Here is a 26,362-nt window from a genome sequence, read left to right on the forward strand (position 1 = left end):
CTTCAGGCATCACAGCACTCTCAGTGACGCCAGGGGTTATTTTATGCTTTGCAGCTCCTCCATATTGCTTTACTCTACTGTGAGAAGATAAGTACCTATCTACCACATTTTTGTTTTTACCTTAAATAAGTAAGATGGTAATGGCTCTTCCTCCTCCTCTTTCACTTTGGCCAAGATCTCTTGCCACTCAACTTCAGTTTTCAGATGTCTGATGGCTTTAGTTAAAACAAGACAGGATGCTTTAAGTGATGTGAGAACTTACACATTTTATAACTGCTCTGAAAGCGTTCACATAAAAAAGTCACTTTCCACTGGGAAAAGGAAAGGGTTCAAGCCCACTTATACCATCTTTACTCAGAGAACTTACAACTTCAACTTCAGTACCTTGTCTCCTCTGTTCAGAACCTGGGTAGTGGTTTGGTGAAAATACCTACAGTAAGATCATAAGGATTGCTGTTGTCCACAAAATAATATAATATAGCATCCAAATTGGGGCACATAATAACGAATGTAGTAAATTGATTCAAACATTAACTCCTGCTTTAATAGTACTGGGATATCTTTTAATCAACAATTTGCTTTGAACTCAAGACCTGTCCTACTCCTATAACTATGTGAATGCTACCTAGAGAATTTCTCTTCAGTTTTGGTAACGGATCAGTATGAGTTGGGGCAGAAGTCAGTAAAAGTTGGAGCAGAAGGTATATCAATATGTGTGGCAAATTACTAAGGCAATAAAGCCAAAAAAAAAAAAAAAGGCATTTAACTACTCCATATACATTTTTTCAATATCTCTATTATGTAAACTAACAAAGGCTTCCATAATATGCAGAATAATGTATTTTTCAGTCTCATAGATGTTAATAAAAATATAATAAACAGGGCTTCCCTGGTGGCACAGTGGTTGAGAGTCTGCCTGCCAATGCAGGGGCCACGGGTTCGAGCCCTGGTCTGGGAGGATCCCACATGCCACGGAGCAACTGGGCCCGTGAGCCACAATTACTGAGCCTGCGCGTCTGGAGTCTGTGCTCCGCAACGAGAGAGGCCGCGATAGTGAGAGGCCTGCGCACCGCGATGAAGAGTGGCCCCCACTTGCCGCAACTAAAGAAAGCCCTCGCACAGAAACGAAGACCCAACACAGCCATAAATTAAAAAAAAAAAAATATATATATATATAATAAACAATAATGTAGTATTAAAAGAAAAATGTTATATTGCTCCTCACCTGATGGGGGCTGAAGCTCATATCCCTGTTGAGCAGCCCAACCAACATAATGAAGAAACGGATCCAAGTAATATAACCAATGTTCAAAATTATCAGAGCTCTCAAGTCCTTCATAACGCAGCTTCAGCCTTCCCCCTATGTTGTCTACTACAGTAACAATCCAAGTACTTAAAGAGTCCTGGAAAGCTTGACATTCCAGCCTGGAACCTGGAGCAATGAGATCTAAAGGATTCCTCCCATTACGGAGCTTCAGGTAAAAAAAGCAAAATGATTATATAAGAGAGGTAACATAGTATTTTTAAAATCAAGTTTTAAATGAACTCAAATTAGCCTTTATATTTTTACCCATTCAAAGCTAGTGACACTGAACTGCCTAATATCATACAAGTCTCTATAGTATTATTTCTGGTGATATGAAAATATTTATCTTAAAGAAAGATTTCTATTTCTAGGACTATGTTATAGTTTCATCCAGAAAGAATTTTTAAAATATCATCATTACCTAGTCTCTGTAAAAGCAAATATGATCATCATTTAAAAAAAAATCAAATATGACAAAAGTCAAAATCCCCCACAATCCTACCTCCAGGAAAGAACCAAGATAAACGCTTTGGCATATACTCTCTGAGAATGGGTTTTCTACACACAAGTCAACATCCACCCATGTCTATCTTTTTCTCTTTTGTATTTTTTGAAAAACGTATATTGTTTTTCAATGTGTTTTTGTCACTTAATATTTCATAGCTATCTTTCTACTATAGCACATATAAATCTTCCTCATTCTTTTAACCTGTTTTACTGACATTATGTATTATACATGGGCAGTAATTTATCCACTTATCTGCTGACAGCATTTCAGTTCTGATTTTTTTACTCATTTCACAACGATGTTCTTATGAATGCAATGAGTGTTTTGATTACACTGAGGGAAAGGAAAAGTTTAATTCTCACTCTCTAGATACATATTAAAAGCTAGAAAAAAGAATAAAAACAAAGGCTGATTCCAATATCATCACTTAACCATTTCTTAATGTTCAAACTTACATTTTTTTCCTAGTAAGAACTGCTCGGACTTCCCTGGTGGCACAGTGGTTAAGAATCTGCCTGCCAATGCAGGGGACATGGGTTCAAGCCCTGGTCTGGGAAGATCCCACATGATACGGAGTAACTAAGCCCGTGCACCACAACTACTGACCCTGTGCTCTAGAGCCCGCAAGCCACAACTACTGAACTCGCGTGCCACAACTACTGAAGCCCGCGTGCCTATAGCCTGTGCTCCGCAACAAGAGAAGCCACCGCAATGAGAAGCCTGCACACCGCAACCAAGAGTCGCCCCTGGGCAGCAACAAAGACCCAATGCAGCCAAAAATAAATGAATAAATAAATAAATTTATAAAAAAAAAAAAAAGAACTGCTCTATGACACTTACATATTCATATATATGCAAAAGAACACATGAACAAATGAAGGAACACATTCACAGCTAAAGATAAGAACAGCAGAATCAAGGTCAATGTACTGCAGGACACTTATTAATTCATTTGTTCATGATTTCATTCATTCATTCAAATGTTACTGAGTGTTTAGCCGGGCCCAGACTAAACATAATTAAATGAGTCAGAGTACACGCATACCTCTGAGATATTGCAGGTTCAGTTCCAGACTACTACAATAAAGTAAAGATTGCAATAAAGTGAACTATATTAATTTTTTGGTTTCCCAGTGCATATAAAAATAAAGTTTACACTATATTGTAGTCTATTAAGTGTGCAACAGCATTGTCTAAAAAAAAATGCACATATCTTAATTTAAAAATACAAAACAAAAACCAATTACAATAGTAACATCAAAGATCACTGATCAGAGATCACCATACAAATATAATAATAATGAAAAGTTTGAAATATTGTGAGAATTACCAAAATGTAACACAGAAACACAAAGTGAGCAAATACTGTTGGAAAAATAGCGCCGACAGACTTGCTCAAAGCAGGGTTGCCACAATGCTTCAATTTGTAAAAAATGCGGTGTCTGAAAAGCACAATAAAGTGAAGCACAATCAAATGAGGTATGCCTGTATAAAATATAAAGATCACCTAGAAACAGAGTGTTCACCAATCAAGTTTAAAGAGGAATTGTGAATGGATCACAGAATTAAATATAACAGTTAACACTATAAAACATTTAGAAGAAAATATAGGAGTAAATCTATATGACCTTGGGTTAAGCAAAGCCTTCTTAGATAAGACTCCAAAAGTACAAGCAACAAAAGAAAAAAATAGATAAATTGGACTACATCTAAATAAAAAACTTTTGTTCTACAAACAATATCATCAAGAAAGTGAAAAGACAATCTACAGAATTGGAGAAAATATTTAAAAATCATATATCTTGATCTAGACTTATAATCAGAATTTATAAGGAACTCTTACAACCCAATAATAAAAAGATAAATAACCAATTTAAAAATGGGCAGATATTTCTCGAAAAAAGCACACAGAAATATGCTCAGTATCATTAGTCATTAGGGAAATGCAAATCAAAGTGAGATATTACTTCACACCCACTAGGATAGCTATAATCAAAAAGAGAATAACAGGTGTTGGCAAGGATGTAAAGAAATTGGAACCTTCATAAACTGCATTTCACGTATGATACAAAGAATGTTGCTGGTACGACAGATAGTGACAAAATATAACTTAGAAACGTCATAACCAATAAATTTATTTCACAAAAACAAGAAATCTATTTTCACCAACAAGCTCAAAAGCTATACTAATTTAAAAGAACTGCTGAAAGCAGGTAGGTGGTGGTCCAGTGTCTTCTGAGCAAAAGAAAAGGGGTCTCAAGTCACCTGGTGTGGGAATTACAAATGTCCATGCTGAAGTAGAGTCAGCCCTTGCTCAGTTCCAAGTGAGAGCTCAAAATGGCCACATTTTCCAACTGCGTGAAAGAATCTGGAAAACTAGATTTTCATGTGTTTGCAACTAATTCAAAAACCTTTTACGCACTGAGCAAGCCGCCAGTTTGCAACCTCTGAGGGTAAGTTTACACCCCCCAATACCTATGCCTATGTCTGTACTAATAATGCTGATCTGTCTTGGAGTGGTAAATGAGCATGCAATTTTAAGATTCCTTGGACAGGAAGATTGGAAGGGTTTTCCACACTGATTCTGGAAGCAAAAATACTCACGCCCTCTAGCAGCGGAACAGGAGGACTACATGCTCCCATCAGGGTCTGCCGCAGAAACTCATCCCGATCAGACACTTTATCTCTGATGCCTAGATGAAGGAATCATACTGTCAGCCACAAAACACAGAGAAATTAAACTAAGCAGAATACAGAGAAACTAAACCAGTGAAAATGGTTTAGAGGTGCATCTGTCATTTTAATATTTAACAGCCCAACATATTGCTTCTTTGACAGCTTAAAAATAATCCTCCTCTAGATAGAGGTACTTCCTGGTTAGTTTAATAAGAGTTGCATCCAGAAAAAAGAGAATAGGCCCAACTCCCTGTTAACATAATTTTATCCAAAATGAACTACTTTATTTTTTATTATGGAAAATTTCAAATATACAGAAAAATAGAGAAAACAGTATAATGAATCCCCAGCTTCAAAAACTGTCACTTCATGGTAAATCTTTATATCTAGACCAGGAGCTGTTAGCAAACAACAAACTGTGGGCTAAATCTGGCCTGCTGTCTTTACTGTAAATAAAGTTTTATTGGAACACAGCCAACATCATTTTTTAAGTACTGCTTTCACATTACAAAGGTAGAGTTGAGCAGCTGTGACAGAAACCACAGGACCTGAAAAGCCTAAAATATTTTACTATCTGGTCCTTTACAGCTACTTTGTCAACCCTGATCTATATCCTCACAAATTCCGCCCCCCCGTGACCCAACCATGGATTATTCAGAAACCAATTCCTGATATCATGTAATTTCATCTAATATAATCTCAGTATGCATTTCTAAAAGAAAATAACTTTTTGTATAACCACAATAACATCACACCTTTAACAATTACAATAATTCCTTCATATCAAATATCTAGTCCATGTTCAACTTTCCAAAATATCTCAAAAATGATTTTTTCAATTTGTTTGGTCAAATCATGATACAAATGAGAGCCATACATTGCAAATGGTTAATATATCACTAAATCTCTTTTAATGTGTACGTATACCCCACACTCCCTCTTTTTCTTGCAGCATATTTGTTAAGACTCAACATTTTGTCCTATATAGAGTTTTTCAGAGTCTGGTTTTACTGGTTGCCTCCTTGTGGTAACCAGTTGCTCTACTGTCCTTTCCATTTTCTATAAATCAGTATTTAGATCTAGAGGCTTGATCAAATTCAGATTTGACTCTCTGGGGTGGGGGGTAAGATTAGTTCATAAGTGGAGTTGTATCTTTCCATCAAGAGGCACATTCATTCTGGTTGTCTCTCCTTCTGTGATGTTAGCAGCTTTTAATGGTCACTACATAGATATACTGATTCATTAGGGGCTAAAAATGGTGATATTCTATCACCCCTTCTTCATTTACTAACCAAAATACTTCTATAAAGAAAAATTTATCTTCTTCTACTATTTGATCACAAAAAGAAGGCAGGATATATGCTTGATTCTCTTTATTCTTTCTCTGTATTTACCAGCCTTCAAAATTATCAGTTGGTTCTCCAGCATCGTCCCAAGGTGACCAATGAGGGTTTTGTTTAAAAGATTCACCACGAAGTTACAGATTAAATCACATATATGTTTCAGGCCATTGCAGCTACTGTCCTATTGATGCTCAAAGTGTCTCATCTTTAAGAAGAGGGGGTCTCTTCAGGTTGGCTCCTGAGTCCTTTGACATAACCGTAGTAAATAGTTATTGATCTCTTTTTCACTTTTGGTATAAAAAGATGTTCCATGCTCCTCTTGTACATTTCCTGCCCCAGTCCAGCTTTATCCCACAACACACAAATAATGATTTCAAAATAACATCAACTCTACCACCAACAATATGATTACTAAAAACAGCTTGAGTTGTTGTTGCTACTTCGGCAATTTTTTTGGTTCCTTTTGGCATAGCCTTACTAGGGACATACATTTAAATTTCTGTATTTGAAAGTCACTGAAATAGTTGTTCTCTGGGTAGTTACTTCACAAGCTCCATACACAGGTTTCTTTATTTGCTTCTGCATTTGTTTTTTTACAAATTGCTTTTTTAAATTTAATTTTGCTTTATAAGTTATATAAAATATTTACATGGTTCAAAATTCAAATCTACAAAATAAGGTACATTCAGAAAATCCACCTTTTAACCTTGTGCCCTTCATCCTATTCCCTTCTTTACCCACAGGCAACTTTTTAAAATGGTGTATTCCTTATTGTTAATCAACTATAGTTCAATAAAAAAAAAAAAAGATTCCTTTAGTTTTAAAAAACGAAGTTAACACACACATACACATGCATTCATACATCTTCCTCCTCCCTCATTCAATACATATTTTTCTTTATTCATATAACAAGATATCTGGAGACCATTCCTTGGATATATGTAGATGGACCCTGTTTCTTTTTTTAATGACTGATTGCACCTTTTATTATGAAGTACTCTTCTTTGGAAAGGTGATATATATTGATACACACACACACACACACACACACACACACACAAAGGAATATTACTTAGCCATAAAAAAGAATGAAATAATGCCATTTGCAGCAACATGGATGAACCAAGAGATTATCACTCTGCTGTACACCTGAAACCAACACAACATTGTAAATCAACTATACTTCAATTAAAAAATAATAATAAAGTACCCTTCTTTGTTTCTTACAGTGCTTTCTGATCTGAATTCCACCTTTGTCAGATATCAAGACTGAGACTCCTGCTTTCTTTTCTATTTGCATTTGTCTATGTATCTTTGTCCATCCTTTTATGTTTATTCTTTCAGAATATCTCCATTTAGGTATGTCTCCTGTAATAGCACAGAAGTGGGTTTTATTTTGTGAGCCAACCTGAATTGTTTACTTTTAATAGAAGAGTAAGCCCATTAACATTTATTTATATTACCAAAAGATACGACCTCAATTCTGTCATATTGTTAAGTATTACATAAATTGCTTGTGTATGTGTACAGTCTTTCACTATGTGATCTATTTTACTTAAATATATACTTTTTTTTAAAATCTATCTTTTGGCATTTAGAAAGGTCTGTGGTTTTTTTTCTTCTGGTTACTTTTATACTAATATCTTTATATAACAATTTTAGTCCTCTCTACTTTCAGACTATTTTCTATTTCTTTTTTTTTTTTAATTAATTAATTAATTAATTTTTATTTTTGGCTGTGTTGGGTCTTCGTTTCTGTGCGAGGGCTTTCTCTAGTTGCGGCAAGCGGGGGCCACTCTTCATCGCGGTGCGCGGGCCTCTCACTATTGTGGCCTCTCTTGTTGCGGAGCAGAGGCTCCAGACACGCAGGCTCAGTAGTTGTGGCTCACGGGCCTAGTTGCTCCGTGGCATGTGGGATCTTCCCAGACCAGGGCTCGAACCCGTGTCCCCTGCATTAGCAGGCAGATTCTCAACCACTGCGCCACCAGGGAAGCCCCCATTTTTTTTTTTTTTTAATAAACAATACTAAAGTTAGCTATAATGTCTTTCTTCTCCTCTCTTTCAGCATCTCATTTCAGGTAATAGCCTTTTACCCCCAGTTAACACTTAAAAGGCAATTAGTTAAATTACTAGGCAATAAACCTGTTTTAAAAGGGGAGGAGGGATGAGTAAGCTTATACCACTGTATTCACTTGCTCGCCCCACTGTGGTCCCATATTTTTTATAGTTATACTGTATTTATGTTGTCAGAGCATGTAGCCATTATATACTATACTGTCTCTCTTACAACCATCATTTAGCTCGAAGTTCTACAGTCATATATACATTTAGTGTTTCACTAACAATTCTCATGCTAATGTTCCTTCATTTGTTTGATTTTCTTTTCTTTTTTAAAAAAAATTAATTAATTTATTTATTTTTGGCTGAGTTGGGTCTTTGTTGCTGCGCGCGGGCTTTCCCTAGTTGCGGCGAGTGGGGGCTACTCTTTGTTGTGGTGCGGTGGCTTCTCTTGTTGCGGAGCACAGGCTCTAGGCACATGGGCTTCAGTAGTTGTGGCTCGCGGGCTCTAGAGCGCAGGCTTAGTAGTTGTGGCGCAGGGGCTTAGTTGCTCCGCAGCATGTGGGATCTTCCTGGACCAGGGATCGAACCCGTGTCCCCTGCATTGGCAGGCAGATTCTTAACCACTGCGCCACCAGGGAAGCCCTCGTTTGATTTTTCTGAACCTCATTCTCTAGTGGATTTCTTCGGAAGGAAAAATCATGGGAACAATATTCCCTGAATCCTTACATCTTCATAACAGTTTGCATGTGGCCTTTACACCTGATGTTCAGTTTGGCTAGAAATAAAATCCTGGCCTCATGTTTTCTTTCACTGAATTTCTTAAAAATGTTACCCTATTGTCTTTCGGCATAAAGCACTGTTGTCAATTAGTCTGATGACAATCTTGTTTTCTTTCCTTTTCAAGAAACTTACTGTTTTTTGCCTAAAAGATTAAGGGATCCTTTTTTGCTTTAGAGTTCAATACACACCTTGATTTAGCTGTTCTCATTTTATTTCCCCATGTACACAGTGAACCCTTTCAATATGTATTTTTAAGTCCTATTTTATTTCCATAAAGTTTTCTTGAATTTTAGTTTACAGTATTTTATTATTTTGTTACTTTGGTTTTCATCTTCAGGGACTTCTATTTTATGTATCTTGAACCATTTTTGCCAACCTATATTATTAATATTTTTTTCCAAGTCCTTTTTATTTCTTTTTTAAATTTTTTTTCCCTCTTTTTCATCTTCTATTTCTCTTCAGATATTACTCATGGTTGATTCACTCCTGTTTTCATCTTAACTTAATCTTCATTTCTAGTATTTTTAAATTTCTAGTTCTTGCCTACCTTCTGTTTTTTTTTCAAATCTTTTTCTTTTCAAATCTTTTCATTTTTGTAATTTTTATAAATTTTATTTATGATTTTTCTCACTACTCTATCACTGTTACTACATTTCTGTCTGACACAGTGTTCATGTCTTTTGTGGTTATGTTTCTCTGGAAGGATTTTATTCTACCCTTTTTTCCTCTTTTTTTTATTATACTAACTGGACCTTGTATGAGACTCAACTGAAATCATTTTCTGTTGTTCATGTTTAAATGAGGTGAATTTTCCTATACTCTTAAGATGCGATAGTGGGCCAGGTAGCTTCATGTCTCTAGAGCTTCCTCTTACAATGTTTTTTCACAGAATGTTAATGGCAAGCTAGAAGCCCACCGATAACCCAGGACTCTAACTCCATTTCTAAATACCATCCTTCAAAAAACAAAATGAAACAAAACAAAAAAATCTAAGGCTCCCTGGAGAAATGGCTGATTTCAGGGCTGAGGCAGGGAAAAGTTTCCTGAACAAGAAACTACTCAAAGAATAATGGGAACATAGCAAAGGACACATTTGCCAGCTTGAAGGGGTGTCCACTGGCCAAATCTAGGACAGTCTGAGCATCAAAATAAATAATGATAGTAAGGATTATAATCCATTGAATAAAATAATACTCATGAGTCTATACTGACATAGATACATAAATACACACATGCATACATGCATACATAAATACATGTGTGTAAATGGTAGAAAAGAGAAAGCTCCTTCTATAGTAGAAAGCCAATTATGAAATGAAGAAGGAATTAGAAAATACCATTTGGTAATCATGAGAGTAATAACTGTTTCAGATAAAAATTATCAATGGATGCCAAAAATAGTGGGTGAAGTTTGAAGAATAATGAGATATTTACATAATCTCAAGGTATCTTCCCACAAGATACTTACTAATTAAAAACAGTAAAAGGAATTTTACAGTGGAAAAACTTGGCATATACCAATTTAATCAAGTGATGAAAGTTAATATCACAAGTTAGTTACAGGACAAACCAACAGCATGTGTCTCCTGACATGATGCACCAGAAGGACACAGCATCACTTCTGCATTTTTCCTACCAAAAGTGCACAATCTGAATCTAAGTAAACATCAGACAAACCCAAATTGTGAGACATTCTAAAAAATAGCCGGCCTGTACTCTTCAAAAACGTCAACGCCAAGAAGGACAAAGAAAGGTTAAGGAAACTAAAAAGATATGACAGCTAAATGCACTGAATCCTGGACGAGGAAAAGACATGAGGAATAATGAACAGTACTCAACCCAGGACACAATGAACATTACTGGGAAAATTGGCCTGTACCTTTCAAAGATGTCAAAGTCATGAAAGTCAAAGAAAGCCTGAGGAACTGTCCCAGATTAAAGGAATCTTAGGAGACACGACAAATGAATGTTAACACATGATCCAGGATTTTCTTTTACTGTAGAAACATTTTACTATAAAAACATTATTGATAAAAACTGAACAAGGTCTATAGATTAAATAACAGTATTATATCAAAGTTAATTTCCTGATTTTATTTTATTGTGTTCATGAATGTCCTTGTTTTTAGAAGTAAAGAGTAAAAGGACATCACATGTACAACTGACTCTCATGGTTCATTAAAAAAGCCTCTGTGTGTGTGTGTGTGTGTGTGTGTGTGTGAGAGAGAGAGAGAGAGAGAGAGAGAGAGAAAGAGAGAGAGAGAGAGAGAGAGGGAGGGAGGGAGGATAAAGTAAATGTGGTAAAATGCCAACATTTGGGGAAAGTTGGCAGTAAGTCCCCAAGAATTTTCTATAGTATTTTTGCAAATCTGAAGTATTTCTGTAAATCTGAAATTATAAAAAAATAAGAAGTTGAAAGTAAAGCATATAAGGTCTGGAATTTTCTTAAGGTCTGTCTTTCCTTTCTGCACATTTATATGACCCTTCTCTTTCTTTTGTCCTATTGTCTCTGTCCTACTTAATTTGGATTCTACTCCCAGTAGGGCTCTTTCCTGGAAGGGAGCTTCACCTGGTTTATTCTAAGTGTTCACAGGTCCCAGATTGCTTGTAGGTGATAGGAGGGAGGACGATAAAATCAGAAAGAGAATCAATCTGGCCCAAAGTACTCAAAGACAACCAGACCTACAAGTCTCAAACTTAAGAGAGCCTCACAGACCTACAGGATTATAAGCAACAGATGCTTCCTATGAATGTCATAAAAGCCTCAGGCTTAGTGAGCACAGAATATAATTTTTTTTAAAGGGAAATGTAAATTATTCCTTATAAATACTGTCATTCAAAATGCTAACCCAAAGAAGTTAGGAAGACCTATGTGCTTGGGAAACTGAAAACCTTAAGACTGTGGACAGCCCAAATTTTCCTACAGCAATACCACATCACGCCTTGATACGAAGTATCGCATTACCTTCCGGGGCTTCAAGGGTCTTCTTATTCTGCTCACACCACCCAATGGGGTAGAGGTCAGCCTTCCTGATGTCACACCAGAAGTCTGCTCTCCGGTCCTCCCCGTAGCCATCGTAGCGGAGGAGGAGCAACTGCTCACAGGTGGTAATGATGGTGGCAACCCAGTAGGTTTCAGGATCGGTTTTCACAACCACCTCCAGTTTCATCCCAGGAGCAAATCCATTTTGCAAACGTGTGTCCACCTAAACAGGGAAATGTAATTAACCACCAGAAAAACATCTCAAATGAATACTTCTTTGGCCAACATTCTTTAAGACTTACAATTCTGAAGCACTAAATGCAATAAAATCTTCTCAAGGGAAACCTGAGAAATTCCAATTCTAACTCACAGGAGTGATCCAAACAAAACAGGGACTAGCAATGCTGCTCTGTTCCATCTGACTCTGAACGAGCTTTAAGAGAACTCAATATTCCACCGAAGCAGTCTATTATGATTACCTAATATGCTTTCTGTTAAGTATACAAATCACTGAATGTTCACCATTTTAACAACCTTCAACACATTAAGTTTTCAAGAGTGATTTCTCGATCATTCGAAAGAAAATTTATGAAGCTAGACAAGGTAAAGGACAAAAATAAGTTATACTGATAATAAATTAGTATAATATGTACCATACAAAGGGAGCCATATTTCCCAGTTTCCCTAAAACAGTCTGTGTTTACACCTGTTATTCTTGAATAATAATAATGTCTCTTATCTCTCTCAAAAGTGTCCTAATTTAGATGATAAATTATATGGTCACAAAGTTAGGGGTCTGCAATTCTGGAACTCCTGTATGTGTATACTAAAATTAAATAAATATATTATGGATAATGAGAGCCAGGTTTCTCACTGTGGGAGAAAGAAGTAAAAATAAGAAGAGGGGAATGCGACTTCCCTGGCAGTCCAGTGGTTAAGACTCCACGCTTCCACTGCAGGGGGCATGGGTTCAATCCCTGGTGAGGGAACTAAGATCCTGCATGCCGCACGGCACGGCCAAAAATAATAATAATAATAAAATAGAATAAAATTTTAAAAAGAAGAAGGTAAAAGCAGAATGAATCTTGTGGTGTTGATCTGAAATCAGAGGTATGGATGCCAAAATGACTATGACGACTATGATATCTGCATAATCTCAAAGGTTCTCTCCACAAAATTCTTCTTAGTCGCAAAGGGGAAAACAGTAACATTACGGTGAAGAAATCTGGCAGACGCCACCTTAACTAACGGATCAAAGTTAACATCACCAGTCCTAAAACATCAATATCATATACCCTTGATATCATACCAGAAAAGCACATCATTTCTATGACATTCTTGCCAAATGCATAAACTCAAGCTAATCATGAGAAAACCCAAACACAAATTGAGAAACATTCTACAAAATAACTGGTATATGATATGCGCTTCAAAAGTATCCAGGCCATGAAAGACAGAGAATGAGGAACTGTCCCACACTGGAGGAGACGATGGAGACATGACAACTAAGTGCAATGTGGCCATTATAACCACTGGAAAGGGAGGGGGCTCCTGGAAAGGAGAGGCCAGAGAGGGAAAGTCCGCATTCTGTGTAAAATTCCTCCCCATTCTAATCACTAACCTGCTGTACTCCTGAAAGGTAATCACTATCCTGAATTATAACACTACAGTTTAACACTGCCTGTGTTTCAGCACTATGTTAGCAAAATTATGCAGTATGAATGTTTTTCTGTGTGGGGCTTCTCTTGCCCAACATTGCTTATGAGATTCATTTGTGCTGTTGCATGTAACAGTATTTTAGGTCTTCTCACTCCTGTATAGTATTCCATTATACAAATATGCCATAATTTATCCATTCTAATGCTCCTCGTAGTAGGCACTCTGGGTAGGTCACAGTTTTGGAAGACTACTGATAATATTCTCATAATTATATGAATAGTTTTATATGTCATTTGATGCATACCTACATGGATTCCTATAATAAAAAGACAAATATTTTCCAAAGTGGCTGTACCAATGTACTCTGCCAGTAGTATACAAGAAATTCTTCTGCCTTAACATTCTAACCAACATTACTGTATTTTCTACCTTTTTCATTTTAACCATTTTGAAACATGTATTATATTATCTCACTGTAATTTTAATGTGCATTTTCTGATTATTAACAGAGTTGAGAACCTTTTTATTTATTAGCCATTTATATTTCTTCTTCTGGGGAATGCCTAAATTTCTTGCCAATTTTTAATTGAGTCAATATTCTGGATATCAGTTTGTCAATTATTTGTATTACAAATATCGCTTTCTTGATGTTTGATAAACAGAAGTTATTAATTTTAATATACTCTGATTCATCAATATTTTTCCTTTAAAAAGTTAATGGTTTTTCTATATTTTTAAACAAACTTTTCCCTATCCGTAAAGGTCATAAGATATACTACTATATTATTTTCTAGAAGCCTTTTATATTGAGAACTAATATCCACCTTGAGTTAATCTCTGTGTGTGGTATTAGGTAGGGGTCAGGTTTTACTTGTTTGAATCAGTTTGTCAATTTCTACTTAAATTTTTTTTTGCTGTTTGACTTGGGTTGCAGTCAATCTACAGATCTATTTGGGGAAAACTGACATCTTTACAATAGTGAGTCTTCCAACAGATGGACAGGTATATTCCTTCATTTTAACTTATATAAATAAAGATTTGAAGTTTCTTTGCAAATATTTCTTACATTTTATTCCTAGCTATTTGATGTTTTTTATGTTATTGTAAATCACATCTTTCAGTTTCCATTTCTGTTTGCGGCTAGTATATACAAATAATAGGTTTTTTATACCGACCTTGTATCTAAAAATCTTGCTAAAATTACTCATTAATTCTAATAATATAGCTGTAAATTATTTTATTCATCTGCAAATAATGACCTTTTCCCTTCCTTCCTAATTCTTATACATTTTAATTGTTTTTCTTACATTATATTGGCTAGATCCTCCAATACAATATCAAACAGAAATCATGTTAACCAGCATGATTTTTGTCTTGTTCCATATTAAAAAGAAAGATGTATCATATTACCATTAATAAAGTTTGCTGTAGATTTTTTTATAGATACACTTCATCAAATTAAGGCAATTCCCATCTGTAGTTTGCTAAGAGTTTTATCGTAAGTGGATGTGGAATTTTATCAATAATTTTCTTTATATATTGAGATGATAATGTGATTTTTCTCCTTTATTCTACTACTATGGTGAATTATGCTCATTGATTTTCAAATGTTAAGCCACTTAAGCCATCTTGTATTCCTGGAAAAATCGACTTGTTATTAATGTACTATCCTTTTTAAATATAGTTACATTTAGTTTGGTATTATTTTGTATGCTACTTATGCATTAGTCGTCATGAGTGACATGTCTCTGTAATTTTCCTTTCCTGAAATATTATTAGATTTGGTATCAAGGTTGTGCTGATCTCTAAACAAATTGGTACCCTACAATCAATATGGGATAGAATGATCAGACAGAAAGGAAACAGAAGACTTGAACAAGATTATAAACCAACTAGACCTAACAGACATATAGAGAACACTCCACTCAACAACAAGAGAATACACATTCCTCTCAAATTTACATGGAACATTCTCCAGGATAGACCATAATTTTAGGCCAAAAACCAAAAATCATACAAAGTATCTTTTCTAATCACAATGAAATAAAACTGGAACTCAATCACAGAAGGAAAACTAGAAAATTCACAAATACATGGATATGAAACACACTCTTAAACAGCCAATAGATCAAAGAAGAAATCACAAGGGAAATTAGAAAATACTTTGAGACAAATTATAACAAAAATACATAAAAATTTATGAGAGGCAGCAAAAGCAGCATTAAGCGGGAAATTTGTAGCCATATATGACTACACTAAAAAAGAAGGAAGATCTCAAATCAACACCCTAACTTTACTTCTTAAGAAACTAGAAAAAGAAGAGCAAATTAAACCCAAAGCTAGCGTAAGGAAGGAAATAATAAAGATTAGAGTAGTGATAAATAAAATAGAGAACAGAAAAACAATACAGGACTTCTGGTTTTCAATTTGACATGTAAGGATTTTTGGATGTTGGAACTCCTGTCCTAAGAAGAAAAAAAACCTCAACAAACTAAAAATCAACAACTCTTCTTAGATACAGCAGAGAATTGAGGTCATAGGGCAAAACTGCTGTGCTCAAAATTAGAGACAGACAGACAGATACAGAGAATTACAACATACTAGACAGAGCAGAAACCTCTGCAGGACTAGAACCAGGGTAGGAAACCTCAAACTGTTATTAATGAATTGCTAGAGGCTCAGTATGGACAAGATTGAGAGGTAAAAACTCCATGGGGGCCCAGTCTCAGGGCCGCCCACGGTCTTCTCTGAGTTTACCCCCCCAGGAGTCCTACCAGGTTTTCACAATAAAGATCAGAGAAAAATCTCCTAGTACTTCTGACAGAGGGAAGAATAAAGTAGCATTGTGAAATACATCCAAAGCATTCTGCTCTTCTTAACAAGACTAACCCTCAAGAAAAACTATTTTACTAGGTCCTAACCAACTAGAGTTTTACCAGAACTTTTACCAGAGTTTTCCTGATCTAAGGTAAGGGAAATACCCAATTCCAGCCCCCTCTAGCTTCCAAAATAGGGGAAAGGATATGCACAACTCAGGTTCACTAAAACACTGAGACCAAATCACAGGGCTAGAGAATGCTTTTGCTCTCCTCACACCTTACCACCACATCAAGAGGGCTCCTGTAAAACAGGGGAGACAAAATTAATGACAACAAAGTAAATTTTAGCCTCTGACACCTATAGCTACAACAAACGGTAAAAATCAACCTAACTCCTATCCAGGTAAACATAAAACACTAAAGACCTATTTATTTCTATTCCTTTTACTCAGTATATTATGTCCAGCTTTCAACAAAAACTTACAGAGCTACTAAAAGACAAAAAACACAGTTTGAAGAAACAGAGCAGACATTAGAACCAGGCTCAGATATGGCAGAGATGTAACATACCAGGAATTTAAAACAACTGATTAATATGATAAGGGCTCTAAATGAAAAGAGTGGACAGATGGATGATGCAAGAAGAGAGTTAGAAACTCCGAGGAAAAATCAAAATGAAATGGTAGACACCAAAAACACTCTAACAAAAATGAAGAATTCCTTGATGGGCTCAACCACAAGACTGGGGTCAGCCAGGGAAAGAATCTGTGAGCTAGAAAAAATTTCAATGGAAACTTTCAAAACTGAAAAGCAAAGAGAAAAAAGAATGAGAAAGTTGGAAAAGAATACCAAAGAACTGTGGGACAATTATAAAAAGTGTAACATAAGTGTACTATAAATATTGGAAGGAAAAGAGAGAAAGAATAGAATATTTGAAGCAATAATGACTGAGAATTTCCCCAAATTAATGATACCAAACCACACATCCAAGAAGCCCAGAGAATACCAAGCAGTATAAATAACACAAAAAAATCTATACCTAGGCATAAGATACTCAAACTGCAGAAAAACAAAGAAAAAACTCTTGAAAGATGACAGAGGAGAAAAAAATACCTTACCTATAGAGAAGCAAGGATAAAAATTACATCAGACTCCTCTTCAGAAAACATTCAAGTAAGAAAATAGTGGAGTGAAATATTTAAATTACTTAAAGAAAAAAGACACCAACTAAGAATTCTGTACTCAGCAAAATAAAGACTTTTCTCAAACAAAAATTGAGGAACCTTGTCGCCAGTAATATTTCTTGCAAGAAATATTAAAATAAATTCTTCAGGGAATTCCCTGGCAGTCCAGTGGTTAGGACTCCACGCTTTCACTGCCGAGGGCCCAGGTTCAATCCCTGGTCAGGGAACTAAGATCCCGCAAGCCACACAGCGCGGCTGGGAAACTTCATTCATTCATTCATTCATTCCTCAGAAAGAAGGAAAATGATATATGTCAGAAACTAGATCTACATAAAGGAAGAGCAATAGAATAAATGAATAAATATATAATAAACATATAAAAGAATCAATGAAGATAAAATCTTATTTTTCTTATTCTTAATATATCTAACAGATAACTGTTCAAACTAATAACAGCAACAAATTATTTGGTGATTATAGCTTATGCGTAAGTGAAACAAATGATAACAATGTTATAAGGCCTGGGAGGGAGTAATTGGGAATACTCTGATATTAGCTACTGGCACTATCCATGAAATGGTACAGTGTTACCTGAAAGAGAACTTGGGTTAGTTGTAAATGTATATTGCAAAAACAAGGGCAACCACTAAAAAAGTTTTTAAAAGTATAATGATGTGCTAAGTGAAATAAGCCAACATAAGAGGACAAATATTGTATGATTTCACTAAGTGCAATAGGCAAATTGACAGAGACACAAAGTATAATAGAGGTTACTAGGGGCTGGGGGAGGAGAGTGGGAGGAGCCACCCAGGGGAGAAACCCTGAATACAGGGCTTCTGTTGGAGATGATGAAGAAGTTCTGGAAATGGAGAATGTTAGTGGTTGTACAACATTGAGGAAGAAGTTAATTTTTTTAAAACCTTTAACAATGAAGGGTTTTCAATATGCATCTTTTAATTAATTGCAGTCTACTTACAAATAATACCATACCACTTCATGTGTTGCACAAAGATCTTACAACCATATACTCCCAAATCCTCCCTCCCATCCTTTGTGCTACTATAGTTACATATGCTATAAACACACAATATACTGCTACCATTTTTTTGTTGTTGTTTCAAACTGGTATCTTTTAGAGACACTAAAAATAAGGAAAACAATGAACTTTATATCTAGCTACATCTATGCCATTTCTATTATTTCTTTGTGTGGATCTAAGTTTCTGTCTTATTTCAAATTCCTTCTGCCTTAAGAACTTCCTAATACTTTTTTGTAGATAATGAAACCTCTTAATTTTTCTTTTCCTGAAAAGGTCTATATTTCTCCTCCACTTCTGGAAAAAATTTCTGCTGAGGACAGAATTCTGGGTTGATAGGTTCATTTCTTTCAACACTTTAAAGATCTTACTCCACTGTGTTCTGGTTTGGATAGTTTCCCAAAAAAATTTCACTATAATTCTTATATTTGTTCCTCTATATGTAATGTGTCTTTTTTTCCTCTGGCTGCCTTCAAGATTTTCTCTTTCCCTGTGGATTTCAGCAGTCTGAATATGATGTGTCTGGATGCATTTTATTGTTATTAATTATCCTGTTTTGCATTGCTTGAGCTTCTTTGATCTGTGGTGTAGTATCTTTGTTTTCCTTTGGAAAATTGTCTGCCGTTATCCCTTCAAACATCTCTTCCTCACCTCTGCTCTTTTCTCCTTCTGAGATTCCAATTACACACAAATTACATTTTTTTTTCTTTTTAATATTGTCCACAGCTATTGGGTGTTCTAGTCTGTTTTCCCCCCACTTTTTTCTCTTTATATTTCAGTCTGGGCGATTTCTACTGACTCACCTTCAAGTATACTGATTCCTTCCTCATCGGTGTCAAGTCAACTGATGAGCCTGAAAAAGGCACTCATCTGTTACCATGTTTTTCATTTCTATTAGATTCTTTCTAATAGTTTCCATCTCTGCTGAAATTCCTCTTCTGTTCATGCATGTTGTCCACCTATTCTGCTAGAGCCTCTAACATATTAATCATAGTTATTTAGAATTCTCTGACAGTTTAAACATCTGGGTCATAAAGTCTGGTTCTTTTGAACGCTTTGCCTCTTGACAGTGTGCTGTTTTTCTCTTCCTTCTTGTGTGTCTCTCATGATTTTTGGTTGAAAGCTAGACATCCTGGGTAGAACAGTCAAGACTGAGACACATAGTATTTACTCCCGGAAATGAGCATGTTTCTTCTTAGGTCTTAAATTCAAGAGAGAAGGTTAAGTCAATCTAGTTAGGAGTAGAGCTGGGTTTGGGTTTTATTGTTGCTAACAGTTATTCACAGTGCACCACAGGCTTCAGATTCCACTAGCACTGTCTGGTATTTATGCTGTAGGCTTATTTGCTATACGTTTTTTCCCCTCAACATTAGCTGCTCCACCCTCACATTTAGATCTTCTCTTTGTGACTACACCTCTTTTGTAACTACACTTCTCTTTGTGACTGTCTCTCTCTCTCTCTCCACACTCTTGCCTCTCCCCCACAAACAGACCTCTACTACCCACAATTTTCTAACTTGGTAGTGGGGGACAAGCATTCTCTGAGATTCAGCCTCAGTCTTGTGAGATTGTGTCCCTTGGTCTTGGGGGTGGAAACTTCTCAGTGATCCTAACCTTCCCCCAACTGTAGGGGACTTCTGATGCTCCAGCATGTATTCCTACCCCTCTCCTACCTACATCCCTTCCCCAATCAGTTTGATGCTTTTGTTCTAGAAGACCCAGGTAAAGCTTAGTGCCTTTCCCATAGTGGGGGCTGTTCTCTCCACCAGACATGCACCATGAGGAAGGCTTTTTCACTATCTTACACTCTTCCTCTGTGCAAATGTGGTTTATCTCTAATTCCTTCTTCAGCCCTGTCTTCCCTCCTTCCTTTGTGCCAAACTTGGTCGTGTAAAAGTCTTGCCAGTGGCTTGGACATACATTACCATTGCTCTAGAGTTCTGAGTTCTACCAGTTTTGCCCATGATCTGCTAGTCATAGCCATCCCTTCTCAACATCTTCCTATATCCATGCTTGATTTTTACTATATTTGGCAGCCCTTCACCATATACTAATTCAGGTTTATGGTTAGGACAAGTCCTAATCCAGAGCAAAGCCCTAACTCTCTTCAATTTTATTAAGGCTGAGAGAGGAAGCTGCAGAAGAAAAGTGTGAAGCTAGCAGAGGCTGGTTCATGAGGTTGAAGGAAAAAGGACATTTCTATAACATAAAAGTGCAAGGTGAAGCAGCGAGTGCTGATGTAGAAGCTGCAGCAAGTTATCCAGAAGATCTAGCTAAGATAATGGATGGAGGTAGCTACACTAAACAACAGATTTTCAATGTAGATGAAACAGCCTTATCTTGGAAGAAGATGGAAGAAAATGCCATCTAGGACTTCCATAGCCAGAGAAGTCAAAGCCTGGCTTCAAAGCTTCAAAGGACAAGCTGACTCTCTTGTTAGGGGCTAATGCAGCTGGTGAGCTTAAGCTGAAGCCAGTGCTCATTTACCATGAAAAAATCCTAGGGCCTTTAAGAATTATACTGAATCTAACCTGCCTGTGCTCTATAAATGGAAAAACAAAGCCTGGATGACCGCACATCTGTTTACAATATGGTTTACTGCATATTTTAAACCCACTGTTGAGACCTACTGCTCAGAAAAAGATTCCTTTCAAAATAGTACTGCTCACTGACAATGCACCTGGTTACCCAAGAGTTCTGATGGAAATGTACAAGATTAATAATGTTTTCATGCCTGCAAACACAACATCCATTCTGCAGTCTATGGATTAAGAAGTCATTTCAACTTTCAAGTCTGACTACTTAAAAAATACATTTCATGAAGCCGTAGCTGCTATAGTGATTCCTCTGATGAATCTAACAATTGAAAGCCTCCTGGAAAGGATTCACCATTCTAGATGCCTTTAATTACATTTGTGATCCATGGGAAGAGGTCAAAATGAACATTAGCAGGTGTTTGGAAGAAGCTGATTCCAACCCTCATGGATGACTTTGAGGGGTTCAGGACTTCAGTGGAGAAAGTAACTGCCAATGGGGTGGAACAGCAAGAAAACTAGAAGTGAAGCCTGAAAATGTGACTGAATTGGTGCAATCTCATGATAAAACCTGAACAAATGAGGAGTTTCTTCTTCTTCTTCCTTTTTTTTTTTTTTAAATCTTTTGGCCACGTCGTGTAGCATGAGGTATCTTAGTTCCCCGACCAGGGATTGAACCCATTCCCCCTGCATTGGCACCATGGAGTCCTAACCACTGGACCACCAGGGAAGTCCCAGGAGTTTCTTCTCATGGATGAGCTTTCTTGAGATGGAATCTACTCCTGGTGAAGATGTTGTGAAGATTGTTGAAATGACAACAAAGGATTTAGAATATTACATAAACTTAGTTGATAAAGCAGTGGCAGGGCTTGAGAATTGACTCCAATTTTGAACGAACTTCTACTATGGGTAAAATGCTATCAAATAGCATTGCACCTACAGAGAAATCATTCGTAAAAGGAAGAGTCAATCCATGGGGCAAACTTCACTGTTATCTTTTTTCAAGAAACTGCCACGGCCACCCCAACCCTTCAGCCACCACCACCCTGACCAGTCAGCAGCATCAACGTCGAGGTAACACCCTCCACCAGCACAAAGATTACAACTGGCTAAAGGCTCAGATGATGACTAGCATTTTTACGCAATAATGTATTTTTAAATTAAGGTAGGTACTTTTTTTTAGACATAATGCTATTGCACACTTAACAGACTATAGTATAGTTTAAACATACTTTTATATGTACTGGGAAACCAAAAAATTCGTGTGACTTGCACTTTATTGCAATACTTGCCTTACTGTGGTGGTCTGGAACTGAACCCGCAACAGCTCCAAGGTCTGCCTGTACCAGACTATAAATCATTTTCTTCAACTGAAGAGGTTTTTTTTTTTTTTTTTTTTGACAAAATAAAGGAATATTCACGACTGGTCAAAAAAAGACAAGCTGGCATCGAGTGGCAAAAAATACACAAAACCAAAAGGGTTTTAGAATATGTCAAGTTTTCTTAATAAAAGTGGCAACAGGAGGGAAAAAGAAAAAGCACTCAAATTCTCTCAAGTATTCTACCTTAAAATAACTCTAAACTCTCTAATGATGGTGCAGTGAGTCAAAGAAAAGAAATATAGTAAGTCAAGCAATATAGTCACCGCTCACATGTTTAAAAGACCCGTAGGGAACTGCTGTGGACCCTGTCTCTTCTAGATAGTCTTCCCAGCTTAATTCCACTTCTTCCACTCCAGATCCAGCATCTGGAATTAAAAACAAAACAACACAAAAACAGGTAAGACTCAATTAAAAAAAACTTAAGGTATAAAAACATAAACTTAGTAAACCTAACTTACAATTTACTTCACAAGTTAATTGACTTTTCACACAAAATAACTAAGTATTCTTTTTAAATAGCAGGTTCCCTTAGTGCACTGATTGTCAATGAATCTCAACACCATAGAGTGTGACATGCTGTCTCCTGCTGGGATCTATCTGGGATTCACCTAAATAGATCACATAAAGCTGGTGAGAGTGTAACTACTATAATCGCTTTGGACTGTAATTTAGTATCTAATGCCAAATATCTGAGATCCTTAATAGGCATTTCAAACTTAAATTTTCAATCTGTTCTTCCTTAGTACTCTCCAACTGAGTAAAAGTTACCACTGGTTGATATTTTGACTCAATCCAAAAACTGTGGAGTTATCCTTACTTTCTTCCCTTTCTTTCACATCTCACATCCAATCCATCAGAAAATTCTGGGTACTACGTTTAAAAATATCCCAAATCTAATCACCTTCCACCATTTCTACTGCTATCTCTCTAAGCGCAAGGTCTAACAACAATATCTTTCACCTTTTAATCACACAATAAAATCTAAAATTTGGGAGACTGCAAAGGCCCTATGTGATCTGACCCCTAGTTCCCGACCCTGCTCCTGCATCCCCAACCAGCCTCTTGTTTGCTCACTGCGCTCGAGGGACACTGAGTTTCTTGCCACTCCTCTCTAACCATGTTCTTTCCTCAAAGTCTCTGCATTTGTTATTTCCTCCGCTTAGACTCATTCCCCTGTCATTGACAGCGTTACGTTATTCAAGCCTCTACTCAACACCTCTCCAGAAAAGCCTTCCACCAGAAAGGCCTTCCATCAGTGTGCATCTAAAGTAGAAACCTCCAGCCTCTGCTTTCATTATCTTCACAGCATTCATTCCTACCTGCAAGCATACCATGTCTTTTTATCTTCCCCATTAGACAAACTCTGTGAAGACAGGAACTTTGTTTTGGTCACTCCTACATCTCTGTCACAGCAGAGACTCAATACATTTTTGTTGAGTGAGCAAAGATTCAAACACTCCATTGGAATCCAATAATCCCAATTCACATAAGCTCCCTAAGAGCAGGGTTTTGTTCACTGACTATCCCCACTGCCCAAAACAATGCCTGTCACTAGCAAGTCTGTGATAAACAGCTGCTGAATGAGTATACCCTTGGGGAACCTGTGCTTCTCACAAACACAAGGAGGCAAATACAAGGATGCTCACCACAGCACTGTTTCTAACAGCAACAGACAGAAGCAATCAGTAGAAGAATAGATAAATTATGGCAATCCTACAATGGAGTACTACTACATATAGCAGCTGAAATAAATGAACTATATTGACATATATAAATCTCAAAAAAAATCACATCAAGTAAAAACAGCAGGTGCAGAATGAAAAGCACAAGATACAATTTAGGCTTCAAAACAAAACTGCAATATAATGTTTATAAATACAAATCAATAACAGTATAAAAAAAGGATGGGAAGAATATACATCAACATTAACAGTGCTACCTTTGGGGATGGAGGGAAGCAAAGAAGATTAGAAGGAAAGTACAAAAGAGCCTTAAACTGTATTATGTTTTATTTCTTTTAAAAAATGAAAAAACACATGAAAACATGTTCAACATCATTAGGGAAATGCAAATCAAAACCACAGTGAGATACCACCTCACACTCATTAGGATGGCTATTATCAAAAAAGCAGAAAATAAGTGTAGGCAAGGCTGTGAGAAATTGGAATCTTTGTGCACTGCTGGTCTCGGAATATAAAATGGTACAGCCACTGTGGAAAAATTTTTGGTGCTTTCTCAAAAAATTAAAAATATAATTACCATATGATCCAGCAATTCCACTTCTGGGTATATACACAAAAGAACTGATAGCAGGGACTCAAACAGATATCTATACATGAATGTTTATAGCAGCAATATTCACAATAGCCAAAAGGCGGAAGTAACTGACTCAAGTGTCCATCAACAGATGAATGGATAAACAAAATGTGCTATATGCATGCAATGAAATATTATTTAGTCATAAAAAGGAAGGAGGGGCTTCCCTGGCGGCGCAGTGGTTAAGAATATGCCTGCCAATGCAGGGGACACGGGTTCGAGCCCTGGTCTGGGAAGATCCCACATGCCGCGGAGCAACTAAGCCCGTGTGCCACAACTATTGAGCCTGAGCTCTACAGCCCATGAGCCAGTACTACTGAGCCCACGTGCCACAACTACTGAAGCCCGCATGCCTAGAGCCCGTGCTCCGCAACAAGAGAAGCCACCACAATGAGAAGCACGTGCACTGCAGCGAAGAGTAGCCCTTGCTCGCCACAACTAAAGAAAGCCCTCATGCAGCAATGAAAACCCAATGCAGCCAAAAATAAATAAATAAATTTATATATATTAAAAAAACAGCACCACATCTCTGAAAAAAAAGGAAGGAAATTCTGACACAGGCTACAGGCTACAATGTGGATGAACCATGAGAACATTACACTAAATGAAATAAGCCAGCCATAAAAGGTCAAATATTCTATGATTCCACTTACTTGAGGTAGTTACAGTAGTCAAATTCATAGAGACAGAAAGAACAATGGTAGTTTCCAAGGACTAGGGGGAGAGGGGAATGGGGAGTTAGTGTTTAAAGGGTACAAAGTTTCAGTATGGGAAGATGAAAAAGTTTTGGAGATGGACGGTGGTAATAGTTGCACAATAATGTGAATGTATGTAATGCCACTGAACAGTACACTTAAAAATGGCTGAAGTGGTCAATTTTATGTTATGGATACTTTACCACAATTTAAAAAATGAAAACAAATATTGGACAATGTTAATTTATTATTTATTAATTTCTAAATTCTGCATTGTAGGTACGTGGGTATTTCCTATATTGCTTTCCATTCGTTTCTATGTATTTGAAATTTTTCCCTAGAAATACAACAAACCAACAAAGACTTTATTGGGAGCATCCTGGAAGTATGAGCCAGTAGAAAGTCAACTTCCATCACTAAAACATAACAAGGCTGGACATTCATATTCATGGTCCTTGGCAAGAACCCTAGTCCCTCAAACAGCATGCTGATTTAAAAATAAAAAATAAACAGTAACAACAATAAAAGCAGTGAATGAAAGGACTAAAATCTCTCATTCATCAAAAACTTCCTAAAAACTGAGAAGAAACTAGACTAATGATCTGATAGAAAAGTCAGCAAAACACATGAAAAGAGAATTTATTTATTTTATTTTTAATAAATTTATTTTATTTATTTATTTTTGGCTGCATTGGGTCTTCGTTGCTGTGCATGGGCTTTCTCTAGTTTCGGCAAGTAGGGGCTACTCTTCGTTGCGGTGCGTGGGCTTCTCATTGCGGTGCGTGGGCTTCTCATTGCGGTGGCTTCTCTTGTTGCGGAGCACAGGCTCTAGGTGTGCGGGCTTCAGTAGTTGCGGCACGCAGGCTCAGCAGTTGTGGCTCGCGGGCTCTGGAGCGCAGGCGCAGTAGTTGTGGCACGTGGGCTTAGTTGCTCCGTGGCATGTGGGATCTTCCCGGACCAGGGCTTGAACCCGTGTCCCCTGCATTGGCAGGCGGATTCTTAACCATTGCGCCACCAGGGAAGTCCCGAGAATTTATTTTTAAAAAATGCAAATAGTCCTTAAATATATGGAAACGTGTG

The 26,362-nt window shown here is 36.8% G+C and overlaps 1 protein-coding gene across 1 annotated transcript in view; it reads right to left on the bottom strand.

Moving 5' to 3' along the window:
• The window catches only part of SFMBT1 (Scm like with four mbt domains 1), a 128,317-nt gene that overhangs the window by 24,285 nt on the left and 77,670 nt on the right, over positions 1-26,362 (bottom strand). The window contains exons 3-7 of the mRNA XM_061195433.1: positions 22,542-22,636; positions 11,640-11,880; positions 4,419-4,507; positions 1,226-1,472; positions 121-215 (exon numbers count right to left, since the gene is read on the bottom strand). Coding sequence (XP_061051416.1) covers positions 121-215; positions 1,226-1,472; positions 4,419-4,507; positions 11,640-11,880; positions 22,542-22,636 — 767 coding nt within the window. The remainder of the gene's footprint in view (positions 1-120; positions 216-1,225; positions 1,473-4,418; positions 4,508-11,639; positions 11,881-22,541; positions 22,637-26,362) is intronic.

The sequence above is a fragment of the Eubalaena glacialis genome, chromosome 7 (genome assembly GCF_028564815.1).
Source record: "Eubalaena glacialis isolate mEubGla1 chromosome 7, mEubGla1.1.hap2.+ XY, whole genome shotgun sequence".
Classification (NCBI taxonomy): domain Eukaryota; kingdom Metazoa; phylum Chordata; class Mammalia; order Artiodactyla; family Balaenidae; genus Eubalaena; species Eubalaena glacialis.